Genomic DNA, 19,683 nt, shown 5'->3' on the forward strand with positions numbered 1-19,683 from the left:
TTTAACTTGGCTGAGCCCCTCTCAACAATTAAATATTAGACCTGCCCTGTAGCTATTATGAAGCCTTCAAGCAAGGGAAGAATGCTTAAATTATAAAAACATTGTGTGTGGTGCTTATATTCAATGCCAAATATATGTATTGTGATCACACAGAGCATTATACATATTTACTCCCTTCCCAATTTATGAAGCTGAATTTTGCAAGAACTTTTTAAAAATCAATAAATTTACCTATCTGTAAAGTTGAGAGCATGACAACTGGATATAATATATTAACAAGGGTGCTTTCAGTGTATCTTCCTTTATTCTACTTGCTCTTGAAAAATTCTCTCAGAAGTTATGAAGAAAGCAGAGAAATTAGTAAAACACATTTTTTTTCTTTAAGACTTTATTTATTCAATGGACAGGATTTCTTTGCAGATACATAGAGTTATGTAGGTATATTTTAATAATTACAGTCACTAGAATTTTTTTCATTATTTTCTTGTTCAGAAAAAGGCTCCTCTACACCTCCAACTCCCCCTCCTGCCCAAACCCCCTGGCCTTACCTGTGCAATTTTGCACACTGCATTGGTTAGTGGGATTAAGTTGGTGGAGTGAATGCCTCCTGTCATCATGGAAGTAAGACAAAATTCCCTTCTATTTATTTTGCCAAGCTGGTTGAAGACCATTACCATCTAGCCTTATAAATATTTTTTTTCTCAAATATTTGTTGAAAAGTTAGGGGACAATTTACAAAACACAAAGCTAAGTCTGCACCAACTGCTAAGGAATATTTTGTCTCATTGATGTTTGCTGTTGAGAGGGACAAGCTCTAATAAAAGAATCGTTGAAATGATTATTCTTATTATTTGTTCTTAGTTATCATAATCAATAGAGCTGTCAAGCACAAAACACTTCACATTGTAGGCCAAGTCTGTATTCGTCAGCTAAATAATCAATCAGTAAACTGAAACCAAGGTGCTGGGATAGGATGATGCCAGCCAGTGGTGCAACAGCAAACAGGACACTGACAGCCTTTTGGAAGTTTTGCATTAAAGCTCAGTAATGGCTCGTACGTGGCTGAGTTTGATTAATACACCAGAAAGGAGTTTTCTGACTCTTGTTGCTACATATATAAAACCTGGGTTTATGGAGAAAGAGAATTTTTGTGTGTAAGTGACTAACATTGAAATGTAAATTGGAATTCTTCTGTATTGATTAGGAGTGTCACTAACAGTATTATTGGGTTTGGAGAGACAGGAATGAACCTGCCTGTGTAGATTAATCAGTGAAATCAACTCTCAGGCAGGAGGTAAATGAAAATAAATTACTTGCCTGCATGAGATCTAAGTCTGGAGACTGCTGTAATATCAGTGTGCCTCACTCAAAGGCTGATCCCTGATGAACATTTGGAGCCTTCCTCTTTTCTGTGCACAAACAAAAAACACCCCTCACCCCCAGAACTGAATGCCTAGAGGAAGAACAGAACAGAAAATGAAGTCCAAAATTTTAGTAAACAAGCATACAGCTACAGGCTAGTGGTAAAATACCACAGAAATGTGAGGGAAGAAATTAAGTATATTTGGCAGAGTGACAGCATTTATTTAAAGGCAGATTTTTCATTCTCTGAGTTTCAGATCTAAAAATTGGCAGACATTACACTGAAGATTGCTTTTTCTCAACATCTTGAAAAGCAGTCTATGGAGTTATATGCTTTTTGGCATTCACAGAGGATACCAAGTAGGTGATACAGTATGCAAAAGCAAAGTCTATGAGGTACATACAAATGCATATGTAGAACTTTAAAAAACCTTTCATGAAGGAACAGTTGCATAGAAATAAAATTTTCCAAGGGGACATTTCCATGCAATCAAATGTGGTAACACACAATGGAAATAGACCATAGCGTGACAGTAGGCCTGCTACACAAAGTAATATTCTGAGGATTAACTTCATGGCATGTGGCTGTAAGATTTCATGCAGGTGCATAGCTGTTTATTTAAATCTTTTTCCTAATCATAATAAAGTCTTGAAAATATATTTTTTGGTAGAGGAGGAGAGGTATTTGGTGGTGGTTTATTAAAATAAATAAAGCTCTATTTCTCTTTCAAACTACTGATTTGGGTGAAGAAATAAACTCATAACCAAAAGAAAAACAGCAGATGGAAACCTGGAGTTTGGAAGTGCTAACTGCTGGTACCACTGTCCTGGTATGTTGATCAGGGTATCAGTTTCACAAGAGATGTATTGAGAAGTTTATTCATAGCTCAGGCAGAACTATTAATAGAGACACGTCCCCTGTCTGTACCTCTGCACTTCCTAAATAGTTGTTGCTTTGCTGCAGAGAGCAAAGGCAGTATTACCCCTGCAGCTGCATGCTGTCGCTGTGGACAGCTTGACACAGGCTGAGTAGGACCTTGTGTGACAAAACAGAATAAGGAATTGACTTCTCTTGCATTTAGAGAGAGGTGTGAAACCAGTCTATCCTCTACTATCATCATTCCTTGAAAATATTGTGGGAAATAGGAACGGGTCTGTGGTACTTCCCTTTTTTACTTGGGTTAATTTTCTGCCTCCTCTGACTCAATAGTTCATGTACTCTCCAGAATTTTGGTTTGAACGATGAGCAAAGCAGCCCTCTGCTGAAGAGAGAGCAGAACTGGCTCATTTTCTCACTGCCTGCACTGCCATCTGAGCTACAGCTAGTAGTTCTGTGAGGCTCATATGCAGCTAGGTGCTTATTCAGAAGAGACGAAAGGAAGCTAGTATTCCAGCTAGGAATTTGTCAGTTTGTTGGCTGAAACATACAAGATGGAAAGAAACCAAAGCATGTGGGGATTGTGGCAACGAATGTTCAGTAGGATTTGGGCGTGTCCTCAGTGCCTTCATTGTAAGTTCTTCTCAAACTTCTTGTTCACTTTCATGTCTGTTCTTAGAAATGGAAATCATGTTAAATTGAACAGTCATCTAAGAAATAAGGTGTGCTTTACATTTGTTCCTCTATAGGGCTTGGTCAGCTGTTGAGGTGAACACTCCATGCGTGGAGACACAAGGCTTGACTCTATTTCAGAAGGCTGATTCATTATCTTATGGTATATATTATATTAAAATACTACATAAAAGCTATACTAAAAGAACAGAGAGAAAAGAATTACCGGAAGGCTACAAAGAACAACAATAGAATAGCATGCATAACAAAATCTTTTGTCTGCTCAAAGCCTTGGCACAGGTGGCTATGATTGGTCATCAATTGAAAACAATCCACATGGACCAATGGAAGATGCGCCTGTTGCATTCCACAGCAGCAGATAGTTATTGTTTAGATTTCTTTCCTGAGGCCCTCAGCTCCTCAGGAGGGGAAAGATCCTGGCAAAGGAGTTTTCATAAAATATCAGTCAGCCGGTGTCACGGCGTGGGAGCTACGTGCCCCCGGCCCGGCAATGGCGACAACAGGGGTGCAACATATCCCCCTGGCAGACCCTGCACAATTCCAGCTGCCAGCGGAGGTTCAGCGCAGATGAACAAAGAGGCAGCAGCACGGGTCCTGGGGTCGGAACAGGGGTAGCTTTATTTGGCGACACAACTCCCCAGATCCAAGATCCCAAGACCCTGAACCAGGGGCAGCCACTGACTTATAAACAGGGGCGGTCTTGGGGGAGGATACAATTTTTGACCAATCGAGAGGACTGAGGGTGGAACACAAGGTGGAGAAATACAATCTGTAAACCAATAGAAGATCTTAAGGGGGGGGAAAGGCTTAAATAAACCAATGGGATTTCAAAGGATACAAAACTGACACAGAAGGTTCTGGAGGGAAGGGCAGGTTTAGGGAAGGATTGACATCTGGGGAGGGGAGGAGCAGGGACGGTTTTGGGGAAAAAGGGTAGGGACAAGAGGGATTGACAACTTAGCAGGGAGTGGCCAGGCAACAAACAAGAACTGACAGTTAACCGAGCTGAATAACAATAAGGGAGTGAGTCTAAATTTGGCAGCATAAGATACAAAATGGGGAACCTGTGCCACTCCAAAGGCAGGGGGAGAAAAACACAGAGGGATTTAAAAACCACAAATTTATATTTGTATTAGTTGTATCATTACTGACATAGAATGAGAAAATGCATAGAACAGTTACAATCTTATTTGGATTAAACTTACCTGTGTTCTAATGTAATTCAAATTTACTTCAATATGTATTTCAGAAGCAAATGTCCATTTTAAATCATATGTAGAATTTGTACTTTTCATACATGTCTCCCAATTAATGAAGTATTTACTATTAATACATTTACTGTTTTCAGAAATACTAATATCCATATATTTGTGATCTTAACACGTGTGAGAATTTCCGTGGAAGTCAATCTAGCTGGAGTGTACTTGTGAATAAAAAACTGTGTCAGACTATCATGCCACTTTTCTGACACTGTCATCTATCTCCTCACAAGGAAAAGAAGTAGAAATGAGGGAAATTAAGTTGTAGTGTGTACATTGTGCTCTACAGATTTGAGCTTTGTCAAGCAGATTGAAAAAAATCAAAAGAGAAATCCCTCACAGAAAATACTGGCCATGAAAATTGTCATTCTTCTAGATTACTAATCTCATAATGTTATACTAACATGAAAAGGTAGTCCATTAGTACATGTCGTAAATGTCCTGTGGCTTCTTACAATAGGTTGGAAGGCAGTGCAGGACTTAGAGCAATGTATAGCAATCACTTAGGGTGAGGTGTATTTCTGTAATGTAATTTATAGGAATATCATGAGCTTGAACTGTAGTTAATTGAAAAAAACATTGAAGCGCTTTAAGTAGAGTAAGTATTCCCCTATTTTATTCTCCTCCCAGTTACATTGCCTTTAAGTCTTTGATTTGTTTCTCTTAAGGTTTGTATCTGTCCCTGTACACTCAAAATAAATGTCTAGGCAGAAGAGGATTAGATTTCAAAATACATAGATCCTAAAGACAGAGGCCACTTTACAGTTAAAAAAGTACAGTAATTTCTTTCTTATGAAGTGTTTAGCCTTTGCCGTTCATCTAAAATGAAAGTAATGTTAAACATTTGTATGAAAACCCCAAAATATTTTGATAGTTAATTACAATATACACTTCAACATAACAAATTTATGCTGCTCATTATAACTGCTCATGTTATTTATAAGGGAGAAAGACATAATCAGTTATGGCATATAGCCAGTCTTTATCAAAGGAAAAACATTCCTTTCCATACTTTTCAGGTACATAGACTATTTTGGCTCTGCTTGTATTTAATTATCCATGACACTTCACTTACACAGTTGCATAGTATTAAGTTGTTAAACATTTCTAACTGTAGTGGTCCTTGTTGCACATACAGGATGGTAATGCTGGCATGAAAACTTGTCTCAGTTTTTCCCAAAAATTGGTCAAAGGAGGAAGTTTAAGATACTTACATTTTTTTTTTTTTCCATAGCTATATTAATAATAATGCCTTTTGGGAAAGGGAAGAAATATACATACAAAACAAAACCACTTATTGAATAGAGCTTGGATAGTTCTTCAAAATACATGCAACTGCAAATTTCGATATTTCTGGTAGCACAGAGGTTTTTCCATATATGTAGGTATTTAACTGGGATGGAACTGATGTAGCATCATGATCAGTCAGGAACACATCTTTCAACTTGTTTTTCATAAGGCCATAATTCACCATCAGATTTTGTGTAAAAGCCTGCCTGTCAGTGAAGTTGCGATAATTTTTAACCTCCAGTATCTTACTGCCATTGTGTATGATAAATATAACCCATCTTGAGGCCTTGGCAAGCTGCTGGAAGAGGTTGAGTGAACTACAGAATACTCGGTCTAGCAATCTGTGTTCATCTGAACAAGCAGCAAGAATGGAGAGAAGCCTGCCAAGAATTTCTACGGCCAGTCTAGTTACTTTTGTACAGTGTGCATCAAGATTTACAGTACTGATGGGTTGAGGGTTCTGTGTGTAACAAAGTTTGACCTGTCAGTTTGACAGCTTTGTTAAAAAACATCTTTGTGCAGTCTCATAAAGAAGACAGATCTACCTACACAGGTTTCCACAAAGATGCTTGGTCTGCAAAGACCAAGCAAAGATGCTTGTGGTCTTTACACACAGACCAGTATGTCTAGGACTTCAGTAGTGATGGTGGGGATGCAGACACGCTCATCAATAATACTGTGCATAAGTTTGTCATACATGGTTTGTAACATGGAATCTGTGATCTAATCTAACATTAGAAAGGATACTTAAGGATCCTACTGTTCCATAAAGCACAACCCTGATGTATCTTCCATCATACCAGTTCATTTACTGGCTAATGGTCATTGCAATGAGCTTCTGTAATAAGCAGTTATTGAATAGAAACATGTTCTTTACAGTCCTCATCAGAGCTAGATTAGTTAAGTCTACATTTCAGTCCTTACTGCATTATCCACACTTGCTTTTCCCAGAAGTCCTGGGACACTACTCTTCCTAGTTCTCCAATGTCTTTAGCATAGTTTCTTCTTGTTTCTGTATAGACAAGCCCTTTGGAAATGAAGGTGTTTTGAGTATTTAGTAACATGCTTTATGGTATTTTCAGTGAGTAAAAGAATCCTACTAAACCGTGTTCTAGCAGAAACTAAATGTGAATGAGTTATAGCTTACAATTCTTACCTTTTTACCTGAGCTTCCCTAAGCCCATGGCTAGACCCACGTTTGGATGTTCAGCCATTGGATTCTGATATCACTTGCTGTGTCCTTCTTTTCCCTTTAGTATCTCAAAGCTCCCTGGTTATATCTACCCTTGCCAAGTGTTTGTGTATATATGGATTTTCAGATAATCAGAGGATGTGAAATGCTTTAACTTATTTTTAAAATTCCCTTTTGCAATGTTTACTTTGGGAAAACTTTTCTTCTGGTTTTTTTTTTTTGTTTTTTTTTTTTCCTGTAACATATTTAATAAATTATAAAATCAACACATGTGGAGTGGTTGTGCATCTTATCCCAAACACACATTCTGCAGTGCCAGAGAATTGTGCCTGTGCTTTAACATAGCAGCTAGTAATATTTGTTGTGCTAATTCACTTACATGGAACTGCTGCAAGTACGGAATCACATTAGAGAGAAAATCCTGGTCAGACATGGGCAAACTGTTGTATGGTCCTTAAATGGTGTTTATAGGAGGAATTTGAGCATTAGGGATATAGTAGGGTTTGGTTTTGTTTTGTTTTTTTTTTTTTTTCTTTATGTGAGAGAAACTGGCTGGGGAGTGAGTGGATTTTGGAAAGGAAAAGTAATGGGCTTGCTTGAGGTGGGGACAGAAGTGAAATAAACAGCTACAGCAATCAGGATAGGCTGGTGTTATTCTAGCCTGATGTGAAAGGATAACTAAGCACATGCATTGTGGACCCTTTTAGCATGATATCTCAAGGCTTGTTTCAAGGCACTCTTAGCTCATAGGAAAGAAAACTTTTTCTCTAAACCAGCTCTCTGTCATAAACAGGAATGTCTGATGTGAGTTGAATAAGCTTTGCTGCCTAGGGAAAATTTAAAACTTCAATGCATTTGGTTTTGTAGCTAAAATGCAGTGGCAGTGTACTTGTTCAAATCACCACAGGTTAATGGATATGAATCCAGTGACTCTGTTGTTCCAGGAACTTGCTTATGTCCATCTTCAGTCACATAGTTCATAAGTCTTATTAACTCACTTACCTAGTTAAGTATAACCAAGTCCTCAAAACAGAAAACTAGAACTAGGAATTGGATCCCCTGTTTTGTCAAACTAAACTTTCCCAGTAATTGGTTTGTTAAAAGGAGTTTTATGTTCAGGGGTTGGAAGGAATTGACTCCAGGGCTAAATATCTCAGAAATTTTATTACATTTGATAGTTCTGGTCATTTATTTTAAATAGTACAGTACCCTTCATAATGATTAGGTTTCATAATTTGCAGCAGACTTGTATGAACTATGTAAAGTTTGTTATGGCTTTTGGCTACACCAAAAGAGAGAAATTTCTCCTACTTTAGATTGTTATGAAATAGATGAGTTTGATAGCTTCTCTCCAGCTGAAGCAGGGAAACTTTTCTAACATGAGATTGGTTCCTAGCTACAATCAGAAAACAGATGACTGAATCTCTTCTTAAACCTAATAGTTGAATCTCCAAATTAGCTGGTTTTATAGCAAAAAAAATCACTGCTTGTAGGACAATGAACTGTTGAGTAAATGTATGGTAAACTGTATTGTAACCTGATCATTGGATTACATTTGTAGCTTCTATCATGCTCTGCTGCATTAGTAGCAGATACCAAGGATATGATTCTTCTTCTTTTGTGTTTACTATGTTATGGTCATATTCACAGTGATGACATTGTGGAACTCAGACCAGCTTTGTGTTCTCTGTGAATCTCAAGGAATTCTCTATCATAGCTAAATAAAAGATTACTGGTGTATTGATTTTATTAAGAATTAACTTAAAGACAGCTTTTAATCTTTTGCTGAGTCAATGCTTTTCAAGTAAGATAAAGATTCTTCTATTTCCACAACAATGGGAAAGTGTACATATATAGTGTGTATCATTTGTGCTTTGATACATACATGTATGTTATAGTCCATACTGTGTATGCCAGAATACTGATTACTGGCTGTGCAGTAGCTATTTGAATGGTACACTTTGGAAGTCTCTGAGTTCCAAAATTTTTGGGCTCCTCATCTGCTTGCCTAAAACAATTTACTGGGTTTCTCGCTTTGTCAGCAGTGCTTTAATTGCTCTTGACTAAGTAACCTTCTTCTCAGGCAATAACATTTGCATGCACTCTGCAGCAGTTTGTAAGTGCATACCTGTACACTCAAGAAAATATTCACATATTTAAGATGCAATTAATGAAAGATTCTCCTAGCCTTGTTAAATAGCACACAGTGGCCAAAAGTGGTATGAGTCTTGACTCAAGTTCTGTTCCTTTGAAAAGGTTAGAAGTGTTTGTCTGAAAAAAGAATGTGAATTTTGCTATATAAGAGTAGTACCGTTGGAGGTTTTATATCTGGAATGAGCAATTTAGAAATTTTTTTTACCTGTCAAATTCCGGTTTCTCTGCAAATATTCTAAGACATTTCAAGAGGCCAGAAAATTACTTCTACTGTCAATTATTTCATTTTATTTTGATCTAAATTTCTGTGACAATTTACTAACTAAAAAATTGATATTTCACAAAGCTACTAGTATATAAAAACAAAGATACCAAAAGTAATTGTACTGCAAATGGAACAATAGAGTCTATTAAAAACCTTATACAGTAAGTGAAATTTAGTTTTCTTGTTAAAGCTAGTTTTTGATGTTGTGTGAATTTCTACCCTGCATAAGTAGTTTATATATTTGGGAACTGTGCTAAAAATAGAATGATAATATACATTTAAGAGTAATTAAGAAAAATTGCTTGAAAACAATATACCTATTGATAAATATGGAAAAATACTTTTGTAATGGAACACACAATAATACATTACAGTGTTACAAAATCCTACATTTATCATCACAGGGTAGTGCCTCAAGTGAATGCTGCAATAAATAAATTACCTGTTCAATTAGGTCTTTCTGAACTCTCTGGAATCAGGCTATGCGGTACTGTGCCCAATGTACATGATTTAGAACAGACTAGGTGGTCACTCTGTAATTCCAGTCATGTTGTTATGTTCAGTGCAGCTGTGAAGGTGAGTAAGGTAAAGGCAATTCAACAGAAGTTCTGAGAAAACACTCATTTATTCACCAGGGATGTCTTTTACTAGAAAAGCAGCAAAAGGTGACCAAATAAATCACACATATCAATGCATCCTTTATACTGTCCATATTCATTTAGTTTGATTGATTATGCATTCAAATCAGTGAAGCTTGTGTGTTTTGGATCCTGTGCACTGCATTGAAAAATTCACCTCTGCATATCTATGTGTTTATGATCTTCAGTTATTCATCAATTACTGAACATATTGGACATTTTGAAGTTGCTCTATATCTCATTATTTCATCTTTTTTTCTTCAAAATACACTGAAAATTCAGGTTTACTTTGAAAGCTCAAATGAAATTATTTTGAATGAAATAACAAAATGCTTATTTAAAAGAACCGATTGGATTTCAGACTGGTTACTGTAATTTATAATTCCTCCTTCCTCTTCTTCTTTCTCATCCTTTTTGTCCTCCTTACCAAGCATCTTCTCCCCCATCCCCGAGTAATACTGGTGCTATGTACAGTATTTTGTTGACAGTAGTATAAACATTCTCAGCCTGTGACTTCATTGCTGAAATAACTCACCTCTTTCATATCAACTCTTACCTAGGAGCCGTACAGCAGACTCATTGATGTAGGTTTTTTTCTGCATGGCAGCCCAGGCCAAGCTGGTTTCATTGCATGATGCAACTTCACCTTTTTTGGTTGTCTATGGGATTAATTATAATCTATTCTTGTATTGCCTGTGCATGCCAATGTGCTTACATAATGATGTATACACTGAATGCAGTCTAGAGCATTAAGTGCATGAAATGGAATTAAAAACAAAGACAAAACCGTAACATTAGAAAGTTTGGGCAAAGGTAAATTATGCTTATCACTAACTTTAGTTAAGCTATTATAGAATGAATAGGACATAATATGTATCAGGTCTATGTATTTAAAATTTCCAGCATATTACAATAGTTTATTGACTAGAGGCACAATTTTGTGTGGTCAAGATGTGAGGAGGAAAGGATGTACTGACTACCCTGTTGTGACAAGGACTGAGTGGTGCCAGTAGTATCAGAAAGACAAACCTTTCCCTGCTGTCAACTTCAGCAGCAGGTGACAGTGAAAAGAGGTAAGATTGTAAATAATAATTTCTTGGAATTCAGAATTTAGGAAGCATTTAACTCCAATGGGTTTTGGGGTTTTTAAAGGACAAATAACCTGCAAAATAATGTAAAATTTATTGATTTACAAAACACATGGTGACATTCCATATGAAGAGTTGTAACCCTGCTTGAAATTTCCTTTTCAAATGACATTGTGACAATTCTAACCAATCTGTTATTCATATGTTCTTAAATGTATTCAAATGAACCTTCATCAACACGGTAGAAGATGTGATTGAATTCTAATCCTATTTTTTTCTGATAGAATGATGAAACAGCAGTCTGGGAAGTGACTCGAAACATTGTGTCTGAACACAATTTTTCTAGTGCTGTTGATCAGTGCAAACATTTAGTGTATGCTTGGAAGTTACAATTTGTGCACTCTCTGGTGTCAGAATTAATGCACGGATTTCAAATTAATATTCATCTTGATGAATAGGTACTATTGGTTGTATAAATTTAACTTTGAGGGCCTATAATATAGAATGTTTTGATATTTGAAAAATGGTCATAGAAAACAGGTGTATATGTAAAGTGAAAATATGCTCTTAGTGTGTACGTTTAGGCAGGTAACTTAATGAAGACATACAATATATTCAAAGTAGTACCAAAGGGAAGTAATTTCTACAATGGTTGTCATGCCACCCACATGCTGATGCTGTGCTTCCCTAAGAATGTGTGTTATTCAGGATTACCTAGGCTTTAATTTTTTTATATTCTTCTTAGAGTCCATATAATGGCAGTTAGTTTTTTTGCCCCCTTTACAATGAAGAAAAATTCTGTTAGTACTCTAAACCAGGTCAGACATATCTCTGTACAGTAACATGAAATTATTTCTGCTCTCAGTAGACATGGGATTATTATACCAGTCCTTTTGACTTTCCAGTAGCTCAGTGTGTAAGTTCAGCTACAGACCTGTTCTCTCATTCACAGCAGCCAGGATACAAAGGTGATGGATGTTACAACCATTTTGAGAGGTGTTAGGAAAAAAAGGCCACTATATATTAATTTTTAACTCCACTATAATCCTCTTCTTATATTGATGTAAAGTACTTTTATATCAGAATTCTAATAATTGATTTGGCAACTGCTGCAGCTGTAGGCAGTTTCTTATTCCATTTGTTAATGGAGATAAAGTTACTGCTGTAAAAGAAAGGCATAGTGTCATTAATCTGCCTAAAAGCAGTCTTACCTTTCCCATTTTAAAATCCACTGGGTGAGACTGTCACTCAGGCTTCAGGCTAATTTTTTCTGAAAAGTTTAGGTATTTTCTTAATTTCTTCTTTGTCTAAATTTGGCAAAGTAAATGTACCTATTCAGTGAGTCTTTCATAGAGTCAGCATTTTGCCTTAACAGTATGGTAATTGCACTTAAGCCAGTGGTGGAAAATAATCAGGTCTCACAGCTGCAACAAGGAAGGAAAATTTACTAGATTGCAGTTATGTAGATGTGGAACTTAAACCACAGCAGTGGAGTTTATGGGTAGAGGAACTGTGTAATGTTCACTCATTAAAGGTACATGCAATTAAGACTCTTCAGGGGTCTATTAAAAAAAAAAAAAAGGAAACTGGTAGAAGGGATTGTCATCACTGTTAATGCATGCTAGGAGTGAATGTGGCCTTGATTGTGCCCAGAGCCGGTTCAAAGCAGAGGAATTTAAACAGCTCTACTGTGATGCTCAGGGTATAATCAAAGATCTTAAATGGTTATTCTTGGTAGTTGAAAGGTTTTTTACTTCAAGTCACCTGTTCAATTTTGCTAGTAAAGTGTAACAGGTACACAGCTACAGGCTTCCTTATGGCAGGTTACAAGGATACACTGCACATCTCATAATTTGGAAGGGGAGCAGCGGAGCTGCATGACCTGAGGTACCCTAAATGTACCTTAGGTGTTAATTGAGCAAGGTGCCTTAAAGAAGCTTTATACTGATGGGGTAGGTAGGGCTAAGAGGTCCTCAAAAGGAACAAGAGGGAGCGTCTGAAATTATGAAGATTTGTATGAAGATTGATTGAAGATATCTTCTAATTTTGTGTAGATTTTTGGAAGGAATTTACATTATTCATGTTTTGCCTTCATATGATGTAGGAAACAATATATCCTGCCTGGTGTAACTGTGTATTAGGACTGCTTTAGAATTAATATTAACACAATGTGCCTAGGTTTTGTAGGGTTGCTAATAGATTTGGATCATGCTATTAGATAGCCTGACCAAAGACGCTGATCCAGTAATGTAATGTCAGTTTTCTACTACTTTGCTATACTTCTGACTTCCATTGCTCATTTACATTATTCACTGTTGTTAAAGCCAAATAAGATTCCTTAGGCTGAAGTTTATTTCTACTCAGTAAAACGAGAGAGTAGCCACATATTTTTCATCACAATACCATAGGAGGGAATTCTAGAAATGACAGACAGATGAATGAACTGTAAGTATTTTACACTCCAATTTATCTGGTACTCTTGTCATTTTCAGTTAGAATGTTTGAAATAAGACTAAATTTCATAGGACAACCTTACTTTTCTTTAAGTTACAGTATGTAAGCCAGCAAGAAATGTATGGAAAGTACATTCAAAATCATTTGTTGGAATCAGTTACGAATATCAAACAGAAAATTAGAGCTCCGTTCTTTGCTAATATACAAAAGAAAAAATATTAATTTCCAATCAAAGAGGATAGATGGAGAACATTCTAGTTTTTGTTCATTGTGTATATTTTTTTCAAATAATTCAGTCAGATGAGGGAGAATTTTAATAGTTTGATGACAGTATCAAGAGAATAATCAAAGGCACTGAGATGGAGGAGTAGTTGGAGCTGGAAATGCATGATGATGGTGGGCTGTTGAGATGGCAGCTGCAAACAAATAGAGCAAGGAATCTCAGGAATTCATTGTTGCTGCAAGGTAAGAGTAGCTGTAGATAAATTTATTCAAACAGACACTTGTCTAAGAGTTCAGTGGTTTGTAGGCCCTCTCCTAAAAAAGGAGGAAATTTTAGAAATATCTGATATATAGATCATTCTATTGATTCATGCAAATGCAAGGACTGTAAGTGGTCCATATGAGCCAGGCTGAAAAGTATTTACTGTTTAAAAAACTCTGAATTTCAAAATTAAATTCTAAATCTCTCCAAAGAATCTACTGCAGTGTTTATCTGTATGTTATAAATGAAAAGGTTTTATGCTGCTGATATACTTCTCACTAACTTTATTAATTCCCATTTGTTAGTTCAGTGTCAGCATGGAAAGAGGAGTAGTATTCCTATGACTTGCTAGCATTTTCATGTCACCAATTCTTTTCTCTTTTCTGGGGTAAGCAGCTACCACTTACTGCTCCTAGAGAGACTTCGATAAAAACTATTAGGTAACAATGTGACAAGAAGTGATAGTATGATATCATTATGAAGAAGAGAAATTATCAAGATTGTCAACTTCAGTAAATGAGATATGCAGTTCAACCAAATCCTTTCATAATGCAATCAGTATAAGAGATAAAAATGAAGTGCCTTATTAAAATTTGTCAAAAAAAAAAAAAAAAAGTAAAGTTAGTTGAAACTGTATAATCATATTTTTCTCTTTGGGATGTTAGTAGTCTCACACGAAATCATTTTTATTAAAATTAAATCCTTTTTATTTAATTAAAAATGTGGTCCCAGGCATTGTTGTGCTGTCATTTTCCTAGAATTGATTTGTCATCAGGGAGATTGTTTTGTCCAGGTAATGTCATGCTATTTTTAGTTGCCAGTGTTCTTAGCTCATGATGAACAATTAAGGAATGTAATGCAAAATAAAACAATAAGCTCTTTCTACTTATCTATGAGGTTCTCAGCAAATGTTTTCAATTTAAGTTATCTTAGGATGAAAATCTTACTGGGGTATTTTGCAGGAAAGCACCTGCTCTGTATTTATGTGCTACTGAAAGAAGTCAGAAGTTATGGAGAAGGATTCTAGGCCATTCACTTCAGCCTGTTATAACACTGAGCTCCTGGGTGTTTTGCTGTTCTTAGGGACATTCCTTTGACTTCTGTTTGAAAAATTAGAAAAGACACATGATGCAGAGAGTAGTGAATAGACACGCATCCTGAGGAAATTATGATGTTGTTTTCAGAGTGAGCAATTATAATGCATTTTTTCTGTATATCCCAAGAATTCAGTATAAAATTATAAGCAAAAGTTTTTTGTTATTGTACATTATTTTGTGTTTGGGCTGAGGAAATTAGCTCAGTCCAATGTGATTTTGCTTGAGTGCTGTAGAACGTTGGCTTATGATTTACTGGGGAGTCTGTGAAGAAGCATGATGTGCTTCAAATTAATGGAAAACTTGAGAAAGAGAGATTGAAACTGACAGCATTATGCTGAATTTTACAAAATGTTATTAGTTCATTTAGGTAAAAAATTATTGTCAATGTTACTTGACTGTCACTTGGTGTATTGCCAATTGCAAATAGCTCTGTAAATTTGGTAGCATTAGATGGGCATCAGGAAAGCAGACCTTTGTTCTGCAGTTGGACCAACTAAATTTGCCTCCTAATTTTGTATGTGAATGTGACAGAAGTTAAAATTAGGAGCTTCTTTTTCATTCACACTGGAAATCCATATCTGTCTTAGTTTCTAAATGGATTTAATTTTGCATTGAAAACTGCCAAGACACAGCATTTAAATATATGTTTAAATTTTAAATAAATTTCAGTCAAAGGGAACAATAAGAACAACATAAACTCTTAAGCGCCATTCTTTATGACATGATGCAGAGAAGTGAAAGGATCAAAAGACAAAAAAAATCTCTGATTCTGAGAAAAATGTTTACTAAAAGACAAAGTTATGCCAAATTAATACTTATTGATCTGGTTTTGCTGTTTTTTTCCTTCTGATATTGAAATTTTTTTTGAAGGAGAATAGGGAAGCCTGTTCATTTTGCCCCAAATTAGTCTGAGAGCTTGCCAAGGTTCCCTCCCAAGGTATTAGGGATATTGCATAGAAGGACTTCGTTGTAGAAAGCATTTGCAGAACAGATGAGTCATGATGCATTTGTTTAATTAGGTTAGAAATAGAAGGGTAATATTCTAATGCCAGCTTATGATCTATCAGGCTTTCAAGAATAGCAGATGTTGTAATAGAAATTAGAAAAGGGAAGTAACAACAGACACTTAAAGTGTTTTTGGGGTTTTTTTTCTGAAAAGCAGAGTACTTGCAAGTTATAAAGTCTAGGTTAAACATAGTGTAAGAAATCTTGGAAGATAGCTTTATTTCACATTATTCGGCAGTTTTATTTTAATTAGATTTATATTTTACTTATTTTAAAATTGAACAAAGAGGATTCTGATTGGTGATATAGTTCAAAGACAGCTTAGTGTGTATGAGTCTAAGGTCATCAAACTATTTTCAGAAGGAAAAGTGAAGAAGGGACGCCACTCCGCATGTAGACTGCAGAAAAGGAGATGGAAACAAAGATAGTAAAACAGAGTATCCAAAATAAATTCTTCACATGCTGAAGTTGAGGGGGTTTTGTGAGTGGAAACACAAATATGGTTTCATCCATTGAGTAAAGGAGAGTCAGAATTGAGAATTAAAAGAAAAGTTCTTGGCAAAGTACTCAGGGATTTGACAATGAAACACTTGGGGCACAGAAAGTTCACCCGCTCTCTATGTGTTTAGGGGAACAGCTAAGAATTTAGATGTAGGAGGTTGAGTGGTCAAATAGGATTCAAATGTAAATAATATAAGATACAAGAAATAATTACAAGTTCATCCTCAGTTATCAGGCCATAATTGTCTACAAAATTCTGTAAGAAAGGGATTGCTACTCCCTCACTCACTAGTTCCAGAAAAATATCTCTAAGCAGTGATGTCATGATCCCACAGAGTTTTATGGACCCAGGTCTTAGGGCTGTGACAGCAGATTATGTGGCACTTCTCCTACAGGCGAAGTGAATCTTCACTTTGCCTTCACCAGTGCCTTGTCCTGGTGATCCAGCTGGCTGTCCTTCCTCCTTGGGAAGGAAACCAACGTAACTCTGCCTGCACTTGCTGCAGCACTAACTGAAAGTGCTGGCAGCAACAGCTCCCCAGTGGTGCACCACGTCATGTCAAGGGAGAGTGAGGTAATTTAGAAGATACTTGTCGTCAAAAACTTTATTGGTGCTATGACTCAAAGAAGGGCTTTCTAAACTGAGATGCATTTAGCAAGCATCTTGTGTTTAGAAGATGAATACAGATACTGTAAGAAAATAATGTTTTTCTTACTGTGGAACTCACAGGGTTAATAAGTGAGGAAGCCACTTGAAGTAAGAAAATGTATGTTGTGCTCTCTGTCCCTTTTAAGATTTTTGACATCTTTGATTCTAATTTAGTCTTGGTGATTTGTTTTAACTATGATATTTGTTCCCTGAGGTATATATTTGATAGGCATCTGTGTTATTTTGCTATTTGTTCATGCCTGTTTCAGTAAAGAAGGTTTTAACTGCTTATTCCCTTCTGGGCTGTGTGACTAAACCATAAAGGAGTAAACTATTCTCCCTTGAATGAAAATTGCTTTTACTAAATGATACATGTGGCTTTTCTATAGCTTTACTTTAGTACTACATCACTGAATCAGAGTTTAAAAGCCCTAACCATGAGCAACTTAATTTTCCTTTTTGCTGTACTGTTCAAAATATGCATTAAAGGAGTATAAACAAACACTCCTATATCAAATTTGTGCCAATTTTTTTTACTCTAGACTTCATAAAATTTGGTTTGCTCTAGAAGTAAATTTGAGGGAATTCAATATTAAAGAGGAGCTTCCAGTAAAACCCCACCACTTTAAGCAGTTTTACGTAGAAAGAAAATTTACATGCCCAAATTGATAGATATTAATTGCATTGAAACACAATTGGAAAATGCAGTAAGTAGAATGTCTTCAAATGATGCAATACTAATGACCTTCTAAATATCGAGTGGTTTCTCTTGTTTATGTATTTATTTATTTGTGTTATTTATGTTTTAGCAGCATCAACTGGTATTTCTGTACATAGCTATAATTTCATTTTAAAATTTACTCTCCTCAATAGACATTCCTCCTTTACTCTCCTCAGTGGACATTGGAAAGTGCACATTTTACTGGTTTTCCATATAATGTTCTGTTGTGCAGTCTAAAAACTGTCCTGAATACAGGAAATAAAAACTTCCTGATTTTTCATATGATCACTACTTTAAATTTTATATTTTATTTTATTGATATTTAAAAAATTAAAAAATATTAAAAAATATTTTATCTTGTTTCTGTAATGGATTTGGCTTTTCCTCCACCATTCAGAAAGCAGATTTGCAAAACTTACAATTGTAAATTAGGAAAATTCTCTGAATTTCTAAACTTTTCAATAGCTTCTTAAAGTTTTGAAGTTGTAGCAGCTGTAGTAAGGTATTAACATCAATACTTTCTTGAAGTTGCAGTAGAAGTAATTTCTTCTGTGGCGGTTTATGAAATTTTATATACATATCTTCAAAACACTTGACAAAATGCAACTAGATTAATATGTCTTTAAATAAACATTTTCCCTTTAAAAAAATATACATAGGTAAGAATTGGCATCCATCTTAGTCTTTGCATGCCTTGTTCTTAAAAAGTAAGAGAAAAAAAAAAGGCAAAAAACATTAGGAGCAGACTGACACGATGTGCCAAAAATACAAGAGTCCACTTCCTTACCTAGGAAGAACTGTAAATTGCATATTGTATAGTTATTTCAAGTGCTGAATTGGGTGTACAAAAGCTTTCCCATTATTGTGGGGAACATTTAATGTAAAATCATCCAGACAGCTGTCACTGTGATTGCAAAGCTGGTTGAAAGTCAGAATGAGTGTGCAACTCCTTCTCCTTATTCTGTGTGGTCATAATGGCAGTGACTGCACCGGGACACAGGTTCTAAGTTCATACTAAGGCTTTGATCTGCAGTTTGCAATGGGCTTTACAGCTCCTGCCAGGAGGTGAAATGATACAGTAAAACCCACTCAAGTTATTTTCAACTCTGTTTCAATTTCAAAAATCCTGGAAATATATGAAGGCTTCTGTGGGAACTTTCATATTAATATACTCACAGAAACAATTTCACAAAACATTAAAAAGCATTTTTTGCTCTCTCCCACTCATTTTATGACTGTTCAAGGAATAATTCTAGTAGAAACATTTTGATGCATTAGAATCATTTTAAACCAACCAGAAATAAGCAAGAATAATAAATACATTATGTAAACGGGTGACAAAAATAGTTCTTTAAACAGCAGTAAGGTCCTTTGATTTGAAATGACAGGTGGTACATCATGTGGTAAAAGTGTTGTGCACAGTGTTGGCTTCGGTGTTGATTGCAGCAAAGCTTTAAGGATGCTGGGAACACCTTGTCAAAGTTTTGCCCCATATCTGTAAAATTAAATGGAATTATTTTGTTACCACTCTTGTAGTCAGTCTTGTTCATTGAAGTAGTTTATGCCTATTGTAACTGTACAACTGGGCTTCATAACTACTAGTTTTGTTGTAAAAATTGTATGGATAATCAGAGATTCTCTTTCAAAGTACTTACAAATATTAGAGAATCATAGAATCATTTATTTTAGAAATGACCTTTAAGTTCTCCACTAAACCATGTCTCTAAGTGCCACAACTATACATCTTTTAAATACCTGCAGGGATAGTGACTCAACCACTTCCCTAGGCAGCCTCTTTCAATGTGTGACAATGTTTCAATGAAAAATTGTTCCCTAATATCCAATCTAACCTTCCCCCGGCACAACATGAGGCTATTTCCTCTTGTTCTGTCACTTATATTTGGGAGAAGAGGTCGACCCCCCCCCCCCCCCCCCCCCCCCCCCCCCCCCCCCC

General features: G+C 35.9%; 1 protein-coding gene across 21 annotated transcripts in view; it reads left to right on the forward strand.

Moving 5' to 3' along the window:
- KCNMA1 (potassium calcium-activated channel subfamily M alpha 1) overlaps window positions 1-19,683 on the forward strand; it is a 426,636-nt gene that overhangs the window by 224,327 nt on the left and 182,626 nt on the right. For 13 of the 21 annotated variants that reach the window (XM_041475751.1, XM_041475740.1, XM_041475717.1 and 10 more), the window contains one exon: window positions 10,291-10,314. The exons of the other annotated variants lie outside the window; for them this stretch is intronic. In XM_041475751.1, the coding sequence (XP_041331685.1) occupies window positions 10,291-10,314 (24 nt within the window). The remainder of the gene's footprint in view (window positions 1-10,290; window positions 10,315-19,683) is intronic. 21 annotated transcript variants of the gene reach the window in all.

The sequence above is a fragment of the Pyrgilauda ruficollis genome, unplaced genomic scaffold (assembly GCF_017590135.1).
Source record: "Pyrgilauda ruficollis isolate IOZ18807 unplaced genomic scaffold, ASM1759013v1 scaffold11, whole genome shotgun sequence".
NCBI lineage: Eukaryota > Metazoa > Chordata > Aves > Passeriformes > Passeridae > Pyrgilauda > Pyrgilauda ruficollis.